Source organism: Cupressus sempervirens, chromosome 6, assembly GCF_028749045.1.
Source record: "Cupressus sempervirens isolate cs-2001-9-10 chromosome 6, ASM2874904v1, whole genome shotgun sequence".
Taxonomy (NCBI): Eukaryota; Viridiplantae; Streptophyta; class Pinopsida; order Cupressales; family Cupressaceae; genus Cupressus; species Cupressus sempervirens.
The window spans coordinates 254,058,048-254,080,877 of NC_143123.1; the positions used below are offsets into that span (position 1 = coordinate 254,058,048).

The 22,830-nt window shown below is 35.1% G+C and overlaps 1 protein-coding gene across 2 annotated transcripts in view; it reads left to right on the top strand.

The window, feature by feature from the left end:
- The first annotated feature begins 1,094 nt into the window (after positions 1–1,094).
- Positions 1,095–22,830, top strand: part of LOC149552204 (extra-large guanine nucleotide-binding protein 3-like) — a 65,948-nt gene continuing 44,212 nt past the window's right edge. Inside the window, exons 1-6 of one of the 2 annotated variants that reach the window (XM_089787707.1) lie at positions 1,095–1,230; positions 1,320–3,725; positions 3,855–3,992; positions 4,919–5,023; positions 5,137–5,343; positions 20,406–20,586. In XM_089787707.1, the coding sequence (XP_089643833.1) occupies positions 1,728–3,725; positions 3,855–3,992; positions 4,919–5,023; positions 5,137–5,343; positions 20,406–20,586 (2,629 nt within the window). In that variant the 5' untranslated portion in view covers positions 1,095–1,230; positions 1,320–1,727. Of the gene's footprint in view, positions 1,231–1,319; positions 3,726–3,854; positions 3,993–4,918; positions 5,024–5,136; positions 5,344–20,405; positions 20,587–22,830 lie in introns of those variants that run through there. The other variant, XM_089787708.1, reaches the window with a different exon arrangement.

Below are 22,830 nucleotides of genomic sequence, written 5' to 3' on the forward strand. Positions count from 1 at the left end.
AACTCCTTCATTAACCTAGTAAACTAGTATTTGATCAATCTTAATGTTTTACTCAACTTCTCTTTTACACTGAATACAATGATCAAACAACACATTATCTTGTTAAATACTAACTGATCAAGTGCCCATTGTAATTCCATCAGACTTACGAGTTCTCATCAACTTCACTAGTTCATCTAATTATCTCCTCCTTTTCAAATCCTCTTCATCAATCAACTAATATAACACTTCACACTGTTAGGAAATGTCTTACCAATAAGGTTTGACATCAATGACAACCTAACAATTGTTCCAATTGTAATTTCCAACACTTTACATGGGATGAATATGAAAATGGCGAATTTAGTTAATATGATGTGATTAAGTTTTTAATGTGAATTAGATATGTTGCATCTCGTATATTGGAAAACATTGAATTGGTTAATTGGTGAATTGAACTATGTGAATGTTGTGAATTCCGCACCTTGCTTATAAATATATGTAAAATCTTGGACTACTCATATTTGAATTGAGATGTGCAAGAAAGTCCATGGAATTAAATTCGAAGAACTAGTACCAAAATTATGTGAAGCAGTAGTGGTGTCTGATGAAGAGACACAACCTCGTATGCAAATATATTTTATTTATTCATAAATATCATTTCTTGAATGTGTAATTTAACCTTTTTAGTCCTTTTTTCCCCTTGCTGTGTTTCATGACAATGTAACTCTTGCAAGATGATCTTGTATCCCCAATCCTATATACTTCAATATTTTAATCTAATAAAAAATTCTTATTCATAAAAAAAATCTATAGAACTCCTTATTTATTTATTTAATTTAGAAATGAAAATCTATGGAACTCCTTAAGCTCGTAATCAACTCTTATATAACCACATAAAATACAATATAATATGAATATAATAAGAATTTCCCCGCCTCCATGAAAACACTTAGCTTGAATGTCAAACAATTAGAACCAGTTTATTTTGTCAGGGTTTGACCAGCTTTGTAGTCAATAGGAAATAATCTAATGAGTAAAATATGGTGTAGTCCATGGCAGGTTGAACGAAATAGGCCGCCTCTGGCTGACGGGGTGGACGCTCCTTTGGTAGGCCCTCTCCACGCTCGACTGGGTCAGACTACATTTTTCTTCCTTTTACCTGCCTTCCCTAACAACAATTGCATTGGATTGCATTTCTTCTTCTTCTGCAACACCACTTCCTTCTACAATTCTGGTCTTTATGGACAGGTAAGCCCACTCTGGTTCAAACAATTTGCAAGCAGTGATCAGAAAACTGTAAAGTCTTTTTCCCTTTTTCTTTTTCAATTTATTGGCAGGAAATTGCACTGCAGTCAAGGTTCAGATACCTTTGATTGTTCAGAGGCTTCTGGAATTGCAATTCTACGTAGTTGATTTTGAAGCAGGGTGGCAGGGTTGGTTGGTTCTCATGACTTTACGTTTTCGAAGAGCTGTTGTAGCGAGACCTTTCACATAGTTTATTTCAACTGAACCCTAAGGTGTGAGCTCTCTGCCGATTCATGTTTATGTATTGCATGGAGACCAGTTAGAAAACCCTTAATTGGAAAGATGGCTGATGTTTTGCGAGCTCCGTTATGAAACCCTAGGTGGGAGAGCCGTTGAATTTTGGTACCCTGCTGTGGAAAGGTTTTGCAGATTGGGGTCTGCTTTTGGAACTCAAATGTTTATTCTATAATTTCAAAGGAATCCTTTGGGAGTTGAGAGGAATGGCAGACGGTAAGTCAGTGGATGAGAAGTCGTGGCAGGAGCTTCTGAGAAAGATGCTGCCTGCCGGGGCACGGATACCCAATCAGGAAGAGCTGGACTATTCATTTGCCATGGAGTATCAAGGCCCTCCTGTTTTATACGAGATACCGAAAGTTGATCCAGTGGATGCTAGAACAATTCCCACTGCAGCTGTTGCGGGGCCTGTTACTGACTTACCTCAGTTGCCTGTTATCCAACCGGTATTAAATGCACCACCTGTTAAAGTCAATCACGCAACAACAATTTTTCAGCCTGATAAAAGTAATTTTGCTCTCGGAAAGAATTTGTCCAAAATAATATTCAAACGGAAGCCTTCTGATGTAGAAAATGCAGACGCTTCGAAATCACCCGATTCTACAGTTTCTCCGAAATCTGTCGGTGACTCTTCACCTGTCCCCACTATGCATGGAGGACCAAATTTGTCACTTCCGCCCAGCCGTGCATCTGAGATTGCTGACGGTGATGATGGCACGACCAGTGGTACACCTAGAAACAATGAAAACCAACAACTCGATTCGGAAAATGCTGGAGGAAATAAGCCCTCAAAACTCTTGGAATTGGAATCCGATAGCGCTCGAGGTCGGGTTAAGTTTCCCAGGAAACTGTGCGTGGAGAAAGTCCATCCACATCTGGAATCTCATAATGCTGGAGAATGCGAAACGTTCACTGATGATAACGCTGGGGAAAAAGCTAACCCGGGAGCAGAGTTTGCTAGCTTGGGAGAACATGTGCAGTCAGTTAAGGAATTATGCATGGCAACGGAGGACTCACAATTGGAAACTAATGAAGTGGGAGAGAGTAAGGGGAAGACCACAATATATTCAGAAGTAAATGGTAGTGCACGCCAGCAACCTCATGATGCTGGAAATGGTAATACACTTATTATAGATGAAGCTCAACTACAATCACAGTTTGATAATGCCGAGGAAAATTCAAATGCATCATCTTCAGACCTTGTAGAATCAAAAGCAAGAACAAATTTAAGAGAAGTCGGCATATCTTCAGCAGTTTCCAACGAGCCCGTTTCTTCTGACTATGATCAATCCACACCTTCTCTATTTCATGGTTTGCCTGATGAATCACTCGACTCAGTTGATATGACTACAAGCAAAGGACAGACAGTTATATTTGAGAATACCGAAGAAAGGGAACTGGAGGGTATTGATTCAGGCCATCACAATTCTTCAGGCACACCGATAGCATCTGATGTTACATTGAGAGACTTGCCAGAATCCAAAGCAAGATCAAATTCTACAGCAGAGGGCAGGTCTTCACTTGCTATAAATTCTTCTCAGACTATGTCATCTGATGTGGATGAATTCTGTCCCGCTGCACTTCATGGTTCACCATCTGGATCAGTTAACTCAGTTCACGAGGATGGGAAGAAAGTTGGAGCAGTGAGATTTGGGGACACTGAAGAAATGGAATCAGGCAATACAGGTTCAGGCTATGTGAATCCTTCTGAGAACCCTATGGCATCTATTTCAAATGGGTTTGTTGTAGGTATGCCAGAATGTGATGATGGAATTGTGAAGCCACATAGGAAGAAAGGAGTGTGCCATAGATGTCTGAAAGGGAATCGGCTGAAGGAGAAAGAAACTTGCCTGGTTTGTAATGCCAAATATTGTGGCAATTGTATCCTAAGGGCAATGGGTTCAATGCCTGAAGGGCGCAAATGTTTAGGCTGCATTGGCCGGCCTATTGATGAGTCCAGGCGGTCAAGCTTGGGTAAATGCTCCAGAATCTTGAGCCGCTTATTTAGTCCCTTGGAAATTCAACAAATCATGAAGGCTGAGAAAGAATGTCCAGCAAATCGGTTACAACCAGAATATTTATATGTCAATGGAAAGCAACTGTGGCCGGAACAGATGGTCATTTTACTTGGTTGCCCTAATCCACCCCGCAAATTGAAGCCTGGGCGCTACTGGTATGATAAAGTATCTGGTCTTTGGGGCAAGGTGAACAATCTTTCCTGTAGATGACCCTGATAAATTTCTCCTGTACTGATTAAGATTTATTTTAAAGATTTGAATGGAGTAAAACTCAATTTTTTTGGGTTCTCATAAATTGTTTGCCCTATTAAACAGGAAGGACAGAAACCGGACCAAATCATAAGTGCACATTTGAATGTTGGAGGAGATCTTCTGTCTAATGCTAGTAATGGCAATACCCATGTTTATATTAATGGACGAGAAATAAGTAAAATTGAGCTCAAGATGCTCAAGGTGATTATGGAATTCCTACAACTAGGCTTTGTTCCTTGGAAGATCCTTTATTTTAAATGAATTTTTGTTTCAACTTTTATGTTATTTTTCTTTCCACTTCCATATGTTTGCCTTTTGCTTCTGTTTAAGTAATCATTGTGAATGGATCTTAACCAAAGCATCTTATCATCTGGTCAGTCTATGTACAACATGTTTTATCTTTATGATGTGTTCTGTTCAAATAGTTTTTGATTACATCGCCTACTCATTCTGATTGGGGGCATTTATTTGGCAGATGTGTTATCTTAGTTTTTAAAGTCCTACATCAAGTGCCATACATTTTTAATGTAATGACTATTATCTTTGAATGATTTCTCTTGAAGTTGAATCAGTTTGAATTCCTATGTAAAGAGCAGCCAACTTCATTATCTTATTACTTATATATGAATGCTACTATACTTGTTGGAAAGAAGGATAAGCAATTACAAAGGAAGAAGTATCAAACAAACAGGCAATTATTTCAAGGCTTTCAAGGTTCAGATAGTCACCATATTGGCATTTTACTATAGACCATGTCTTTCCAACCATAATGTGTTTAAAACAATAAATAGCTACTGGGACAAAACTTTACCTGCGCCAAATGTTGCCATCTCGTGTATGTTACAATTTCAACCAACTGCAAGATGTGTAAATTTCAAAAGAAGACCAGACAAATGTCTTGTTCTTTTTCAACTCAAATTCTGTTTTGAAGTTTCAAACAATCACCATTTTTAATTTTTCTTTTAAATCTCTCCTATCATCACATTTCTCAAAAATATATTATTTCTCCTGCCATATTTTTTGCATCCAAGTTGAACTAAGTATAAGATGCTTACTTTTCCAAATAAGACCTGAAAGAAAACCAATTTTTATATCAGTTCAAATCCTTCTAACTTTTACATTCACAGTGGGCAGGTGTGCAATGTGCCGACAAACCTCACTTTTGGGTGGACTCAGATGGCACGTACCGAGAGGAAGGTCAGAATAAACCCAAAGGAAACATATGGGGAAAGGTATGAGTATCTTTCTGAGTTTGAATGATCTCTTGCTTGCATCTCTGTCTCTGCCTGTTTAATGCCAAATGTCTTGTGGTAAAATTGCTTAATATTTTTTTAACCTTTTCTAGGAAGGAACCTTTGCCAAGCAGGCAGTAATACGGCTATATTGCTCTTTTGTGTCGTTACCTACACCTCATGGCAATGCTGTTGTTGGACCAGAAGATATGAATAATCAGTCAAATAGATCCATTCCAGAATACTTAGAGCAGAAGAAAGTTCAGAAACTTTTGTTGCTGGGATATGAGGGTGCTGGCACAAGTACTATTTATAAACAGGTAATTGACAGTGGTCTTTGTGAATCAATTTATTGGATGCCATCTATATAGTATTATTTTTGTTCTATTCAAAAGCTTGGGCTACTCAATTTTTGTTGTTGACCTTAAGATGTTGCGACACCTCAGTAATTAATGCTTTTGTTGAAATAAATGTTTCAGTGCGCTTGAACTATTTTGATAGGATCAATAACATGGTTGCCACTTCAAATGATCATTGGGTAAACATATATTACTATGCTTATCTATGCTTTCACGCTTTTGAATTCATAAATTGATGTTTTAATGTAGAAAAGAGGTGTTGGGAAAGACAATTGACATTTGATATCATGATATAATAAGATGTAATTAATAAGAAATCTGAAGAATCAATGGCCCTGGTAGAAGAGAGATTTCTTAAAATTTGAGGGAGTATCCAGATGACAAGGCAAAGAGATGTGGATACTTTCTCTCCTAGAACTAGAAGGCATGAATCTCCATGTGACGTTTGAACACTATAAAAACCACCCCAAGGGTCTCATTTAAACATGACATGCATCAATGCAGTGCTGCCAAAGTGGAAATGCTTGTAGAGACCCTAGGAAAACATTTCAAAGGGGGACAAAAGTTGTCAAAAATCATTATCCGTGTACTAGTTTCATGGAAGAAATACCAATACCTAGACAATTGTACTGCGGTAGAGTTATTGAAACTCTCTTTTTAGATCAAATGAGCCTTCTGAGCTTTGAGCATTGATTCATGGCAAAATTGAAGTGAATATTAGTAGTGTTTTTGGTTAATCATTGGTATCTATTGTTTTCTGTTATTTCCTATGTTTCTGGTATGGATTTGTGTTAGTTTGTGGTGACTAATTAGGGAAGTACTGTACATACTCCATAATTTCTCGGTAGGGTTCGGGGCCGGGCTGACGACAAAAATACTTGTATAAAATGGCTTAGGGTTAGGGGTTTTTTCATAAGGTGTGATTTGATAATAGCCTTTTTTGGCGGTATTGAGCTGTAAGGGATTATAGATTGTAATTAAGTTGTAATCATTGGATAATAAAATATTGGACTCGCTATTGGTGGATGTAGTCTAGGGATTGAGTGAACCACATTAAATCTTTGTGTCTTGTGTTCTCTTTTGTGTGCATTATTATTTTCTTATATTGGTTATATTTGTATGTAATTGTTATTTCTATCTCTTTAAATCCTAACAAGTGGTATCAGAGCCAAGTTGTTTTAGTTATCCTTTGTAGGAATGTCTCACAGTTGAGTGGGAGCGATGACAGATGAGGGTACGCTGAAGGTTGAGAAGTTTAATGGGCAAAACTTTCAGTTATGGAAAATGCAAATGGAGGACTATCTTTATCAGAAGGATTTATGGCGGCTATTGCAAGGAAAATCCAAGAAAGAGACAACAATGATAGATGAGGGCTGGGAAATCTTGGATTGAAAGGCACTTGGAAGTCTTTGTTTATGCTTGGCGCAATTGGTGGCATTTAATATTACAAAAGCAAAGATGACGGAAGAGTTGATGGAAACCCTAACAAGGTTGTATGAAAAGCTCTTCGCTTCAAACAAGTTATTTCTCATGAAGCGCTTATTTAATATGAAGATGGTAGCATGTGGATATGTTGTAGATTATTTAAATGAGTTTAGTATGGTTACTAGTCAATTATCTTTTGTGAATGTTAATTTTGATGATGAGTGGAAGCTGAAGGTTGAGAAGTTTAATGGGCAAAACTTTTAGTTATGGAAAATGCAAATGGAGGACTATCTTTATCAGAAGGATTTATGGCAGCCATTGCAAGGAAAATCCAAGAAAGAGACAATAATGACAGATGAGGACTGAGAAATTTTGGATCGAAAGACATTTGGAAGTATTCGTTTATGCTTGTTGCAATTGGTGGCATTTAATATTAAATTGGATAAAGGAAGAATTCTATAAATTCTTTGGGTTTATCCTGTATTCTGGTAGATCTTAAATTCAGGATCTAGTTGTGATTTAGAAATACCAGTTTCTATGAGTCACAACATGTGTCTTATCACTAGTAGTAGTGATTTGTCATATCACAGGCTTAGTAATATGACTTTGTATCATGTGTTCTATGATACTACATTCTAAGAAGAGATAGACAGATATAGAGTATTAATTCTTGCTTAACATCTGTACTGATGTTGCTAGATATGATATCTCTTTGTAGGATTATCAAGTTAAGAGGGAGTGTTAAGAATTTAACCTTGATAATCCTCAGGTCTATTGGTGCAGATCGTACCTAACTCTTCTCCTTATATAAACTCAATGAATGACATTTGTAATTATTTATACATGCTCTATAGGTGCCAACGATTTGGAAGTAATTGGTTTTAGTTTGGCCTTAACTAACTTTAGTTAGATCTAACTAACAATGGTCTTATGGTCGCCGACTTAGGGATATTTAATTACTCGTTATTTGCCAAGGGTTATGTCCCTTAAGGGACATACCTTGTAAAGAGGATATATAGGCGGGTTATTGATTGCAGTTTGGAGACACACAACAAACATATAGTCTGATCTCCAAGCAGTTGTATACCCACGGGTTCCTAGAAGAAGTTTATATCATTCAAGTTTGTGATTACAATTTGGATCTGTAGTTGTCATCTATATTTGCCATATATATCTGAACATAGAATTTGAATCAAGGTTCATTCTAAGCCCAACTAAGTTCTGACCTTGAAGTCTGAATTATATCTCAGAATCTGTAGAACTGTACATGGTATCAGAGCCCTATTATCAGATCTAGGGCTCTGCAAATTTTCAATTATCAGACCTGTTTATATGCAGAAGTTGTCTTCCATTTCCAATGTCATATACAATCAGGCCTGAGGACAGATTCAATGGAAAGGAACACTTTGAAGCATGAAAATTTAGAATCTTGATGATTCTTGAAGAAAATAATGTTAGACAGTTTGTTGATGGAGCATCCAAACAGCCACCTGTTGAACCTCACAAATCCATATGGACCAATTGAAATAGGAAAGCCATTCAAATCATCTTGGATGGGGTTAAGAATGATATCGTCCCTATGCTTACGAAACACCAAACTGCCTACGATATGATGAATGCATTACGGAATGCATTTGAAATAAACAATGCAACTAGGGTACTTGCATTAAAAAGACAACCGAATCACATCCAAATAAAGAAAGGAGAATCAATAAACTCTTATTTCCTAAGAGTTGCTGGTATTAGAGATGAATTGTCAAGCATAGGAACCATCATTAATGACCCCGAACTAATGCTCATGGCCGTAGATGGATTGCCAAAATCATGGGAAACATTCGCATAGGGAATAAGTGCTAGAGATCAGCTTTTAGATTTTAACAAACTTAAGAATGATTGTCTTCAGGAAGAGTCAAGAAAACTAAAGAAAGGTGGAAAACCTAAAATGGAAGATGAAGAACTTCACGTTCTTAATGCCAACTCTTATAAAGGCAAGAAAAAACACTTCAAGAAGAATAAAGGAAATCAGAAGAATGGAAAGCCCAAGAAAGACCTATAAAAAATAAAGTGTTTCAAATGTGAAAAATTTGGACACTATAGATCTAATTGTCCAGAAAACTCCAAACAACAGGCGAATTGCACAAATGTCATTAGAGAAGAAGAAACTTATGATCCGGAGAATCGTGTTTTGTATTCCTCTTTATTAAATGAAATCTCAAATAAGGCATGGGTAATAGATATTGGATCTTCCAGGCATATAACTGGATACAAAGAAACTTTAGATTTCTTGTCAGAGAAAGTTAACGGTGAAGTTACTATTGGTGATAACTCAACACATTCAGTTGAAGGAATTGGTAGCTGCACTTTGAAGCTTAAGATAGGAAATACTCTTCTTCTTAAAGATGTACTATATGTACCAAGGATTAAAAGGAACCTAATATCAATTATAGCGTTAGAAGATGATGGACACAATGTTGCATTCATGGATGACAAAGTATTAACTTGGGCTAAGAACTCTTCCATCAAGAAAGCTAAAGTAATTGGTCAAAGAAAGGGATATTTGTATGAACTGAATATAGAACTCATTCAAGCCCTTGTTCACAAAGCAGAAGATTCAAATGAAATATGGCACAGAAGATTAGGGCATCTAAACTTTAAAACCTTAGCAACAATGGAAAAAATGGTTATCGGATTACCTAAATTAAACAAAGATCACCCTAGTATTTGCAAAGGGTGTGCCCTGGGTAAAAGTACTAGAAGTCCTTTTTATGATAGTACTAGAAAAACAAATAATGTACTAGAATTAATTAATTCAGATTTATGTGGACCCATGCCCGTTCCCTCCCTTGGAGGATTTTGGTATTATGTCTTGTTCATAGATGACTTCTCTAGGAAAACATGGATTTATTTCTTAAAACGCAAAGAATCAGAAGAAATCTTACAAAGATTTAAAGAATTCAAAGCATTAACTGAAAATTTTTCAGGACATAAAATTAAAACCCTTAGAATAGATAATGGAGGAGAATATACTTCAGACTTGTTTAAATTTTTTTGTAAAGAATCAGGGATCAAGAGGGAGCATACTGTTCCTTATAACCCTGAACACAACAGGATAGCTGAAAGGAAAAACAAAACAATTATAGAAGCTGCCAGTGCTATGATTTTTGATCAAAATCTAAAATACTATCTTTGGGCAGAAGCCTCTTGTACTGCTGTATACATTCAAAACATAAGCCCTCACTCCTATCTTAAAGATAAGAACCCTGAAGAAGTATTCACTAAAATAAAACCTAATATAAGTCATCTTAGAATTTTTGGATGTCCTATACACATTCATGTGCCAAAAGAAAAGAGAACCAAATTAGAACCATCTGGGAGGAAGGGTATCTTTGTAGGGTATAGTGAAACTTCTAAAGCATATAGAATTTTCATACCTGGACAGAAAACTATTGAACTTAGCAGAGATGTAATATTTGAGGAAGATCTTGCATTCAAAAGAGCAATAAGTTCCACTTAACCCTCTCCTTTATCAAATTCTGAAAGAATAAGTGAATTTGAATCCCAAAGGGAGAACTTAGAAGAGGTCGAAGATGAAGTAGGCCTTGAGGAAAGTTCAAAGAAAAGGCCACTCTGGGCCATAAAAACAGTTGAAGCAACTCAAGATTTTGCTGCACCTTCAGGATTAGTTAGAGAAAGTAAAAGACCTAAAAGATTCTCTAGTTATAGAGCAAATATGATTGATTTATCCAAAACAGAGCCAACCAATCCTTCTGATGCTATTAAATATTCAGCCTGGAAAGAAGCTATGACAGAAGAATATTAATCTATTATGAAAAATGATGTTTGGGAAATAGTTCCAAGGCCAAAAGGAAAATCCGTTGTTTCTTCAAAATGGATATTCAAAATAAAGCATGCCGCTAATGGAAGTATTGAGAAATATAAAGCCAGATTTCTAGCCAGAGGTTTTTCTTAGAAAGAAGGAATTGATTATGAAGAAACCTTTGCTCCTATTGCCAAATATACTACCGTTAGAGCTGTCTTAGCAATTGCTGCATCTAAGGGATGGAAGGTACATCAGATGGATGTAAAGACAACATTTCTCAATGGAAAGATTTCAGAAGAAGTCTATATAGAGCAACTAGAAGGATTTGAAACCCATGATTCTAATGCCTTTGTCTGCAGACTCAAGAAAGCTCTTTATGGGCTTAAACAAGCTCCTAGGGCCTGGTATGAAAGGATTGATAAATATCTCACCGGTTTAGGATTCTCTAAGAATGAAGCCGATTCAAACTTATATTATAAAAGAGATAAAGATGGTATGGTAATATTGATATTGTATGTTGATGATTTATTAATCACAGGTGGTGATCATCTTATAGATTAGTGCAAGAAAGATCTTACTAGAGAATTCGAGATGAAAGACTTGGGTCTTCTCCATTACTTCCTAGGATTGGAAGTACAACAAAATGCTGATAGTATCATACTGAATCAAGAGAAGTACACTTTAGATATCTTGAAGAAATTCAGAATGTGGAATTGCAACTCCATGTCTTCTCCAAGGGAGACCAATTTGCATAAACTCAAAGAATCAGCTGCAGAATCACCTCCAATAGATTCTACTCTCTATAGGCAGATGATTGGGTCTTTGATGTACCTAGTAAATACAAGACCTGATATTTGTTATGCTGTTCATGCCTTAAGTCAGTTTATGTGTGAACCTAAGGAGATTCACCTAGTTGCTGTTAAACACATTTTGAGATACAAGGCACTCTTAATTATGGACTCAAATATGAGAGAGTTACTTTAGATTTGCATGGATTCACTGATTCAGATTGGGGTGGAAGTGTTAAAGACAGGAAAAGCACTTCAGGATGCTGTTTTAGTTTATGATCAGCTATGATTTCATGGATATGTAGAAAGCAGTCTTTAGTAGCTCAGAGCTCCACAGAAGTTGAATACATTGCAGCAGCAATGGCCTCTCGAGAAGTAGTATGGCTGAGGAAGTTACTTGTGGGGTTATTTGGGCAAGCCATGAATCCTACGATCATTCATTGTGATAATCAGAGTTCCATAAAGCTCTCAGTGAATCCAGTTTTCCATGATAGATCCAAGCATATTGAAATTCCTTACCATTATGTAAGAGATATGGTAGATAGGAATTCTGTTAAGTTGGAATACATTTGTATTGTAGATCAGATAGTAGATATACTCACCAAACCTCTATCCAGAGTAAAGATAGAACATTTCAAAAAAAGACTTGGTATGGTTGAGTTGTAATTCATTTGTACTCTTTGATTATTAATAAAATAATAAATTTTATTTTGTCAGGCTATTGACTGTTATGGGCTCCACCATATGTAATCATTATTTAAGAGGTGACGATCTCTAAAATAATGAATATTTGTGCAAAAAGGTATTATGAGAGGTGACGATCTCTTAGATAATGTCCTAACAGTAAATTTTACTGTAAGATCCAGGTGAATTTTAGATCGTCTTGTGACATTGACATGCTATGTTCATGGGTCACAAATTGGATAAAGGAAGAATTCTATAAATTCTTCGGGTTTATCCTGTATTCTGGTAGATCTTAAATTCAGGATCTAGTTGTGATTTAGAAATACCAGTTTCTATGAGTCACAACATGTGTCTTATCACTAGTAGTAGTGATTTGTCATATCACAGGCTTAGTAATATGACTTTGTATCATGTGTTCTATGATACTACATACTAAGAAGAGATAGATAGATATAGAGTATTAATTCTTGCTTAACATCTGTACTGATGTTGCTAGATATGATATCTCTTTGTAGGATTATCAAGTTAAGAGGGAGTGTTAAGAATTTAACCTTGATAATCCTCAGGTCTATTGGTGCAGATCGTACCTGACTCTTCTCACTATATAAACTCAATGAATGGCATTTGTAATTATTTATACATGCTCTATAGGTGCCGACGATTTGAAAGTAATTGGTTTTAGTTTGGCCTTAACTAACTTTAGTTAGATCTAAATAACAATGGTCTTATGGTCGCCGACTTAGGGATATTTAATTACTTGTTATTTGCCAAGGGTTATGTCCCCTAAGGGACATACCCTGTAAAGAGGATATATAGGCAGGTTATGATTGCAGTTTGGAGACACAAAACAAACATATAGTCTAATCTCCAAGCAGTCGTATTCCCATGGGTTCCTAGAAGAAGTTTATATCATTCAACTTTGTGATTACAATTTGGATCTATAGTTGTCATCTATATTTGCCCATATATATCTAAACATAGAATTTGAATCAAGGTTCATTCTAAGCCCGACTAAGTTCTGACCTTGAAGTTTGATTTATATCTCAGAATTTGCAGAACTGTACATTAGTCCCCAAGTGGGAGATTGTTAGTTTGGGGTGACTAATCAAGGAAGTGCTATACATACTCCATAATTCCTCAGCTAGCCGAGAAATTTTTTTTGGGGCTATTTTTTCGGCATTTTTGGGCCGACATGTTGTAACTAATTTTAAATCTAAAGCGGCAAAAATACTTGTATAAGGTGGCTTAGGGTTAGGGTTTTTTTCATAAGGTGTGATTGATAATAAATTCTTGCGGTTGTATTGAGTTGTAAGGGATTACAGATTGTAATGAGGTTGTAATCATTGGATAATAAAATATTGGATTTCGCTGTTGGTGGACGTAGCCCAGGGATTGGGTGAACCAAGTTAAATCTTTGTGTCTTGTGTTCTCTTCTGTGTGCATTATTATTATTTTATGATATTGGTTATATTTGCATGTAATTTTTATTGTTGTCTCTTTAAATCCTTACAATTTGGGCATGTGGTTTTCGTATAAGTTGCCGATTTGGGTTTGAATATGGGTATAGGTGCGTGCAACAACCTTTTTTAAAAGGGTTGGGTACCTTTAAACTTTAGACACATTCGTACAAAAATATATATAAAAATTGTAAATATATACATATTTGCAGCGTAAAAACAAGAATTGAAAAATAGTATTCTTATTAGTTATTTCATATACAATTTAATAAATTAATATTATAACAAGAAATAATAAATATAAATTAAAGAACTGTATATCATATAATGTTACTATAAAAATATATAACAATTTGAATTGGAAAATAAATAAATACATCATTAATAATTAATTATTAAGATTCCATAGGGTTTCCAAGAAGTACCTGATTTCGGTACGTACCTAGAATCAACAGTTGAAGTGGACAATTCAACAACTTAGGTTTTTGTTTATATTATAAATAAATTCCAGCATGTTGTGTTTATTCGTATAAAAAATAACGTTTGCAAGTTTATGTTAGGATTAGAGAGACAGAAATAACAATTACATGCAAATATAACCAATATTAGAAAAGTATAAAGCACACAAAAGAGAACACCATACACAAAGATTTAACGTGCTTCACCCAATCCCTGGGCTATGTTCACCAAACAACGAGTATGATATTCTTATTACTCAGTGATTTCAACTTGATTACAATCCACAATCCCTTATAGCTCAATACCGCCACATGGAGCTACTAAATCACCGTCATTACAAAAATCCCTTACCCTAAGACATTTTATACAAGGTTTTTGCCACTTACAAAATTAGGGCTAGAAAAAATCAGTTACACCATGTCGCCGACCCCGGAATTTAGCACCAATTTTTTTTTTCCTTGAGGGCTGCCTGATAAGTCACCACAAGCTACCACAAGCTAACAGTTTATTTATTAAGATTTATGCCATGCTTGGTATTAAAAGGTTTAATAATTCTAGACATTCTTGGCTTGACAGGGTCCAAGTTTGGATCTGCTTCAGTTCATGGCCGGACATGCCCATGTTTCCTTTGCACACCATCATTACTCTTTTGGAGGCATCCACCTGAGATAAACTACCCACCTTGCCATGTACAGAATTGAATCTAGTTGAATCCAAACGATGCTAAGAACATATTATTGAGTATAGGCCAAGAGCATAACTAGGTAATCAAGCACATACATTCTTTCCTTGTTCTTATCTCCAAGTCATTTTTCCAAATCTCAAGGATTATCCTTAGAACTTAGTGCTCCATCCCACTATAATTTCAGCAAGCATGGCTCTTATCGAAGGTGTCACTATTGCTATGTGTGAAATGACTTTAACATTGTGATATGCTCTGTGTGCTACATTTGGCTTTGGGACTTTACAAGGTTGCATTTGTGGAATTGTATATACTTAACGAATTGTGTTTCTGGGAATATCGAGACTAGAAACTCACAACCATGTGTCAATGTTCTTAAGATTAGTGGGACTTCTATTCTAGTATTCCCCAAGTTACCAATTTTGGTTGTTGTGGGCTCTGTCACCGTATTGTGTGAAGTGTGTTTTGATGTGAGCTTTGGTCACTACAAAATTTTCTCCAAATTTGTATGTGAAGGACTCATCCCAATTTTTTTATTTTTAAATCCTTTTTCTCAGGTTAATTAGAACTTTTTGCTCCCATCAATTGTGTTTGGTCCTTGCAGCAAATTGAATAATTTCACAATGAAGCTATTATTGACTACATTTAACTTATTAAATTCTCTTCCTTAGGATATAGGTTGATGTCGTCTATAATGTATATTGTTGTATACCAAGAAACAACATAATTTGGGTTAGAGAGCTTCTTGTTGGAGTGAAAATGGTGCTTGTTGAGTTGTATAGCATCATCTTTATTTGATTCCTCTAACTGTTACCTCCTCAGTGTGAGCAGCCCAATTCTTTCTTTGCCTAGGAATATATATTATCTTTTGAGTTTATTATATTATTTCTAGTTTCTCTGTAATTACCCTGCCTGTGATGATTATTATGTCGATTATAGTGTTAAGATTATTTTTTTCTTAATTGCCTTTTTATATTAATTTATTTATCTTAAAAATAATGTCTTGTTATTATATGTATATACAGTACAGTAGTACCTGGCCATATTGAATTGAGGTGTCTTTGACCCCTTGGGACACATTTGCTATACTGAAAATGGGTATAGAGGCAACTCGAAATTTAGAAAACATTTTGCTTGTGTTTCTTTACGTCTTTGTACAAATTAACCCTAAACACAACATCTCAAGAACATAAATCAGAAAAGAAAAAGAACCTCTAAACCATGATGTGCAATATCATTTTTTGTATCTATTTGATTGCCACACAAGTTTATCTCCCACCTTTTTGTTGTGGAAGCTTTTTTTTTTATTAGCTACATTCATATATGTAACTAGGGATCGGGTGCGAAGGGGAGTTGAGTAAACACAAACAATTTGATTTTATATAAATATTAGTGGTAAAAGGATGTTTAAACTTTATTTTGATATCAATGCTTGAATTTGGTCAGAAGTTTGAACTGACCCAAATTTTGATCACTTGACAAATTGAAGCTATTCAACATGAGAAAATGCTATTTGCTAAAAAAATCCCTTGTGATTCATTTTGCCATAAAGATTTTAAAGGAAGCATTCCTATTCCTAAAGTTGAAGCAGCTAAAATCCTAAAACCATCTTAGCCTTGAAACCATTGTAGTGATAGACAAAATCATTATTCCTACCATACAATTAAAAAATCCAAAATAAACATTTATCCCTTGTTTAGTAGGATGGAGGGAGTCAATTCTAACAAATACCATATGTAGAATACTGTAGTGACCCAAATTTCTTCTATATGCCTAGTTGCTTCCTTTTTAGAATGTTGTCAAACATTTCTCATGTTGCTTTGCTGCATACCTCCTTTTTCTGTGAGTTGATTATCATGCCTTACCTACAACATTTAATGTTCTTGCATTGTAAATGATTAATATTAGTATGAATTTGTAAAGGAATTTGAAATCTTGAATTGACTCATATTTTATGTTACCTACGTTCTTGCAACCAAGTAGCTACTTGCATCATTGGGCCTTGCCTACATTCTTATTTTCTTTGATTGTATAAAAGCTAAGAAATTAGACAAATTATTTGCTTTTTATATAATATTTTTTTCTTTATTATTGGTTTGGATAATAAGAATTTCATGTGGAGGAAAATAGGGTTTGGACTCATAGTGGAAATATTGTTTTTATGTTTTTGGGTCAAAGGGGTTAGGTGGAACAACCACCATCAATAAAAACTTTGTGCTAAGACATTTTTAAGGCAAGTCTCAAGGGTGAGGGATCACGTTGTATTTACATACTAGGAAAATGTGTGAACCCTATTTGAATTAGTTAGAATGGTACAGTGTATTAGAGTTCAAGAGAAGCGGTTGATGTAGCGTTTGCACACTTCTTTATGCAAATGGAATACCATTTAATATTGTTTGCTCACCTTTCTATGGGGAAATTGTCCAAGCTATCTATAATGGACCACTTGGGTGTGAAAAGCTTCACACTACTATAATTGATTAAAAAAAATGATTAGAGCAACAAATTACATCAATGAAAAGAGTTTGGTCTCCAATAAGATGCAGTATTATGATGAATTATTAGATAGATGCTAGAAATTATTTTCTACTTAATATCACGGTAACATGCAGAAAAATGCCTTATTTGGCAAGGAATAAATGTAGAATTCTATTAAAAACTATTTTTGAGACAGCTTTGAGGTGGGGTAGTCATATGTAGTCCAAGCTGTTATAGTTGCTGCTCCTGTTTGAAGCAGCAGGTATGTTGGTGCAAAAGAAGTACAGGCATATATTTTGACTGCCATGTTGTGTGCATTTGTTTAGTATTGCTCTAAAAGATATTGGCAAGTTCTAGTGGATCTTAAATCTCATTGAAAAGGGCAGAAAATTATAGATGTTCATATGTAACCATCACTGCAGGCAAGCCATTTAATTTTTTTTTGTTAAGGTGGAACTTCTCAAACTTGTTGATGCATGTGCTTCTTATTTTGTTCATTTTGAGCATCTATGCAAAGTCAAAGGAGCTTTGTGTTATTACAGTAGTTAGTGATGCATCAGTAGCTTGGGGATTATCTACATTAGATACAACAATTGAGGTGAGAGATATGGTCCTTGTTAACCATTTTTGAGCTGAAATTAAATATGTTATGAAGTTTATTTAGTCCATATGTGAGGTGCACGAATTTGCAGATTTAGACAAGATATGTTTGGAAGAAATTTATGTAGATATAAATTCTGTGTGAAAGTGTTAAGAAAATAGCATATGTAGGAAATTGTTTTCTACATCTTCTCATATAAGAAAAGATCCACGGCAGATGGAACAAACTTAACAAACCCGTCTATGCCTTAATCCTTAATGGTGTGATACACAAGTGACCAATAAGAGTGCTCTTACAAGGATTTAGAGGAAAGTCGGGGATTTTGGGCTGCAATAATAAAGATTGATGGTTGAGGTGAGAATGCTTTAATTATAAGGACTAAATAGAATAAGTTTTCACTTGGGCATGTTGATAGTTCTTCTATGAAAGCTTTATATGATATGCATGTAAAAAAAAAAACCTATAGAGTGGTGCGGGTTGGATGGAGGTGAAACCCTTGAATCACAATCATTTGCAACAAGATTGCTTTCACAAGTAGCCAACTCTTCATCTTGGTAGAGGAATTGGAGTACTTGTGGTTTTATTTATTCATTGTAGAGGAACGAATTAGTGTCAAAGAAAGTAGGGGTTCTAGTGCGTTTTTATAGCTCACTTCATCTTCTCTCTTGTCTAGACGTACAAGGATTACTTGAATTTGAAGAACTATGAGCCAACTCCAGTCAAGGATGAGTCAAATGGTGATATTGATGGATCCTTAATTATAGGCACTTCACCGCATAATCGATTCAATGAGGTGAAATTTGGCTATTGTCAAGATGGTACAATTGCTAGAAAAGCGGTGAACTTGCTTGTAACTGAGTTTGATTTAGTGGAAGTATCTTTAGATAAGATTTTCTCCTCAGCAGGGCAATTGCTCTTGGCCTAACTTGAAATGTGTTCAAGAGTGGGCTTCAATGAGTTGGCCCTTGTTGTTTCTAAAGGAAGTAATTATTATGTTTTAACTAAGATTTGCTCATTGGTAGTTTAATCATTAATCCCCAGCAGATCAAATGAACCAAAGGTTAATCCCCAGCTCTCCTCTAGGCAATCAGATTTGGAGAATGATAGATCTCCTAGTTAGTTGTCTTCCCAACATTATGCCAACATTGTATTTGATGATAGCCCCCAATCTATTCCTCGGCGGTTGACTTGCCTTGCACCATTCTTGGGGCAAAGGCTCCTCTTTGGCCTCCATCAAATTGGATCACAAGAAGTAAACCTTTCAGCCAATTTGACGGTGGTTAGGAAGATGGCAGCTAACTCAAGATTGGAGAATCTCAAGGAAAAAATGACCCGGAGGTTGTACGACAAGAAAGATTTATTAAATTATTTGTGCAATAGTCCCAGGAGTTTTCTAAAGATGGGTAATAATTTAATAAATGGAAACATGCAGTGGTTCTTACTACTTTATGTGTGTTAAGATTTTCTGTTAGTCATATATATTATATACCCCTATACAGGGTTGATGTGCAAAGCTAATTTTTTATTTTGCAAAACTATTTATTCAAAGGGAGTGGGTCCCTAGGTTACAATTCACTGACCAAAAATAAAGAAAGCTAAAGATTCACTTCTGCACTTAATCATGAATATTTTTCCCAAACTTTAATCAGTTGACAAACTTGTTCCAAATTTTTCAGTTGCTGAACTCGAAGACAATTGCACACCTTGTGACTAAGCATTTAACATTTTAATATTATGGTCAATTTATTTTTCCATTTTTTTGGGGCCCTAGTGATTGAGCATGCATAGTGTAACAGGACCTTGCCCAGTGGTATTTATGGGGATTTAACTTGGATCTTATTGTGCTAACACCAAGTTTAAGAGATTCAGACATATTCTGGTTAAATTTTCTTTTCATTGTCTATAGATTTTTTATTTTGAATACACCATTGTTGTTTTTTATGTATGTATCCAAATTGTGACGTGTGTAGGGTTACAAAAAATAGCATTGAAACCCTGCATCTGTACCTGAACCAATTGATAGAGTAACCTATCATTTTTCCCCATTTACCAATCCATCATTGTTTTTAATTAAATAAATAGGATTAGCTCCAGATTTGTCTGGACAGTCTAGGCCAACCTGAAAACTATGGGTTCACCTCAAAACTTCTGCCTTTTGTGACCCCCACACTGTAACTATGCTCATAAGTATTCTAATGAATAGTATGTCTCTGATGACATAATTTTTGATTGATATGAATTTTTTTTTGATGCAAATTTTGATGGAGGAGCTTAAATTGGTAACTATTCAAAAATTAGAATCTTAAATATACCATGAGGTCTCACTTGATTATAAATTTGTATTTTGTATTTGAGTAATTTTAGTGTCCAAAGTAGAATAAAAGGGTATTGTAGGAAATTCATTTAATGGCAGAACTTGCGATTATTTAGAGTCACTTTAAATATTGTTTTTATTTAATTTTTAATTTCTGAGCCTTATGTCCCATTATATGGGTGTTTATAGCCCAATATGTGCTGATGCTCTTAATCCATTATTTTTCTAATTTACACTTCTTACTCTTGGAAAATGCTTTAGATCTTCCACACTGATTGATTATCAATATAAATTGTGATTACTTTTTTATTGCAGGCAAAATTTCTCTACAAGGGGGACAAATTTTCACAGGAGGAACTGCAAAATATTAAGCTGATGATACAAAGTAACCTGTACAAATACCTTAGCATCTTGCTAGAGGGACGGGAACGCTTTGAGGAAGAATACTTGACTAGAAACAGTGCTCATCAAGTGCAGGATGGACCCAGCACATCAGGTGTGTCAAGAATTTACTAAATGCTTACTAATAGAATTTATGTTTTATTTTTTATTGTGGTGTAAATATTTAAAATAAATGATACTTATGTGGTTGCTATAAATTTAAAAGATTGAGATGCTTTGTCGGACCTTGTACAAGTACAATGGATAGTCTTCTGGCATCGCTATACTGAGGTGCTAGAGATAGATCAAAAGAAATGGTAGACTTTAAAAAAAAAAAATAGTTTAAGAGTGAGTATGATTGAGAAATGGTCCAAAGAGAAAAGAAGATAGACAGATATTGTGGAACAGAGTGGTTGGATGTGCTATGGATCATATAATATGCTTCTGCTGGCAGTTAAATTTAATAAAATTCAATGCAATATCCTACAATACTCTTTTTCTGAATGAATTGTTGTATTACTTGTCAACAAATCAAAACCTTATGTTCCTCTTTCTTTTCTTTGTAGTGACCTAATCTGGATAGATTAAGATTCAAAGTTTGTATGTTTTTTTGGTTCAAAAATAATTTTATGTCCATTTATTTCGAATGATTTTTATTTCCCCGTCACATCTGATAGGAAAATCTGGGTTTAGCCATTTAAAATTCAAAATTCCCAGTGTTTCTCATTTGTAAATTATCTCAAGATATGCAGATATTGTGGAACAGAGTGGTAGGATGTGCTATGGATCATATAATATGCTTTTGCTGGCAGTTAAAATAATTAAGTTCAATGCAATATACTTGAATACTCTTTTTCTAAAGCCTTGAATTGTTGTATTCTTGTCAACAAATCAAAATTTTATGTTCCTCTTTGTTTTATATATAGTGACCTAATCTGGCTAGATTGTGATTTGAAGTTAGTATGTTTTTTTTTGGCTTGAAAAGAATTGTATGCCCATTCATTTAAAATGAACAGTCACATCTGATAGGAAAATCTTGGTGTAGCCATATAAAATTCAAAATTTCCAGTGTTCTTCATTTGTAAATTAATCTTTACAAAGAGATTCAGTGAGGAGACAAGGGGCTGCACTCGAGGGTTGAGACCATCAAACATGATATTCACAGGTTTATGTTTGTTCATGATTTATCCATGCTCCTAGGTGTGGTGATGCACTGACATTATACTAACAGAACACATATCTGAGAAGGGTGAACTAATGCAGAAATAAGAAGCTGAATGAAATAAAGAGCTGAAAACTACAAATCGAGTATGAATATATTTATCTCATATGGCACATTTGGTGATCAGAAACCATGTACGTTGTTTTCACCTTTTAATTGTTACTGGTTTGGGTTCGGGGACAGGTGCGGGTACCACAACCCGGTATGTGGGTACATTAATTTTTTATAGGGGTTTTCTTATGTATAGGTACCTGTGTGTGTATATATGTATGCATTATATATATAAAAAAAAAAGAGGGACATACAAAATTCTAAAACTAAATCATTTCATAGTATGATACTTGATCATTGATCAATGCCAAATGCCAAAGATTTCATTAGATGCAAGGTTGCTGGTTCCAGTTCAGGTTTGTTGGGTTTGGGCAATAAATTTTTTTTCCATTTGAGTTCGTTTGTATATATATATATAAAATAAAATAAAAGAAACATTATTTAGGACTAGGCTTGACTGCCAATGTGGTTCCAGTTATTCAATATGCAATTCAGTTTGGTGTGATATTTTAAATCAGCTTTTTGTTGGATTTGGATTAATTCAATTGCTATTGATATTTAGTGTCACATATTTTATTTTATTTTATTAATGGCGGGCTTGAAAATATATATATATATATATATATATATATATATAGACACACATATTTGTATGAGTTGTACCATATATACACACACACACATATTTGTATGAGTTGTACCATTTAATTTAAAACTTTATGAAATTGCAGTTTACTAAAAGTACTGTTGTACCATTTTGGCTGATTGCATCTTATAACAGTACCATTGGTAAACTGCAATTTGATATAATATAGACACAGATTAATTAAAGGTTAAGGCTCAACTTGGCTTAGCTTTTGGCTCATATATATGTATATATGAGCTGTACCATTATAAAATAATAATAAAAAGGTTTTTTGCATTTTACGGTTTACCATACTTTTTCGCGTTATGGGCTGTGGGTCTGCATGGGGTCCTTGAGAGGGTCTGTGCAGGGTCCTTAGTAGTCCTCCCGAGTCCCTGTGGGTCCATGGTGGGTCTGGACTGGGTCCGCGCCACGGACTGTGGGTGACCCATGAGGACCCA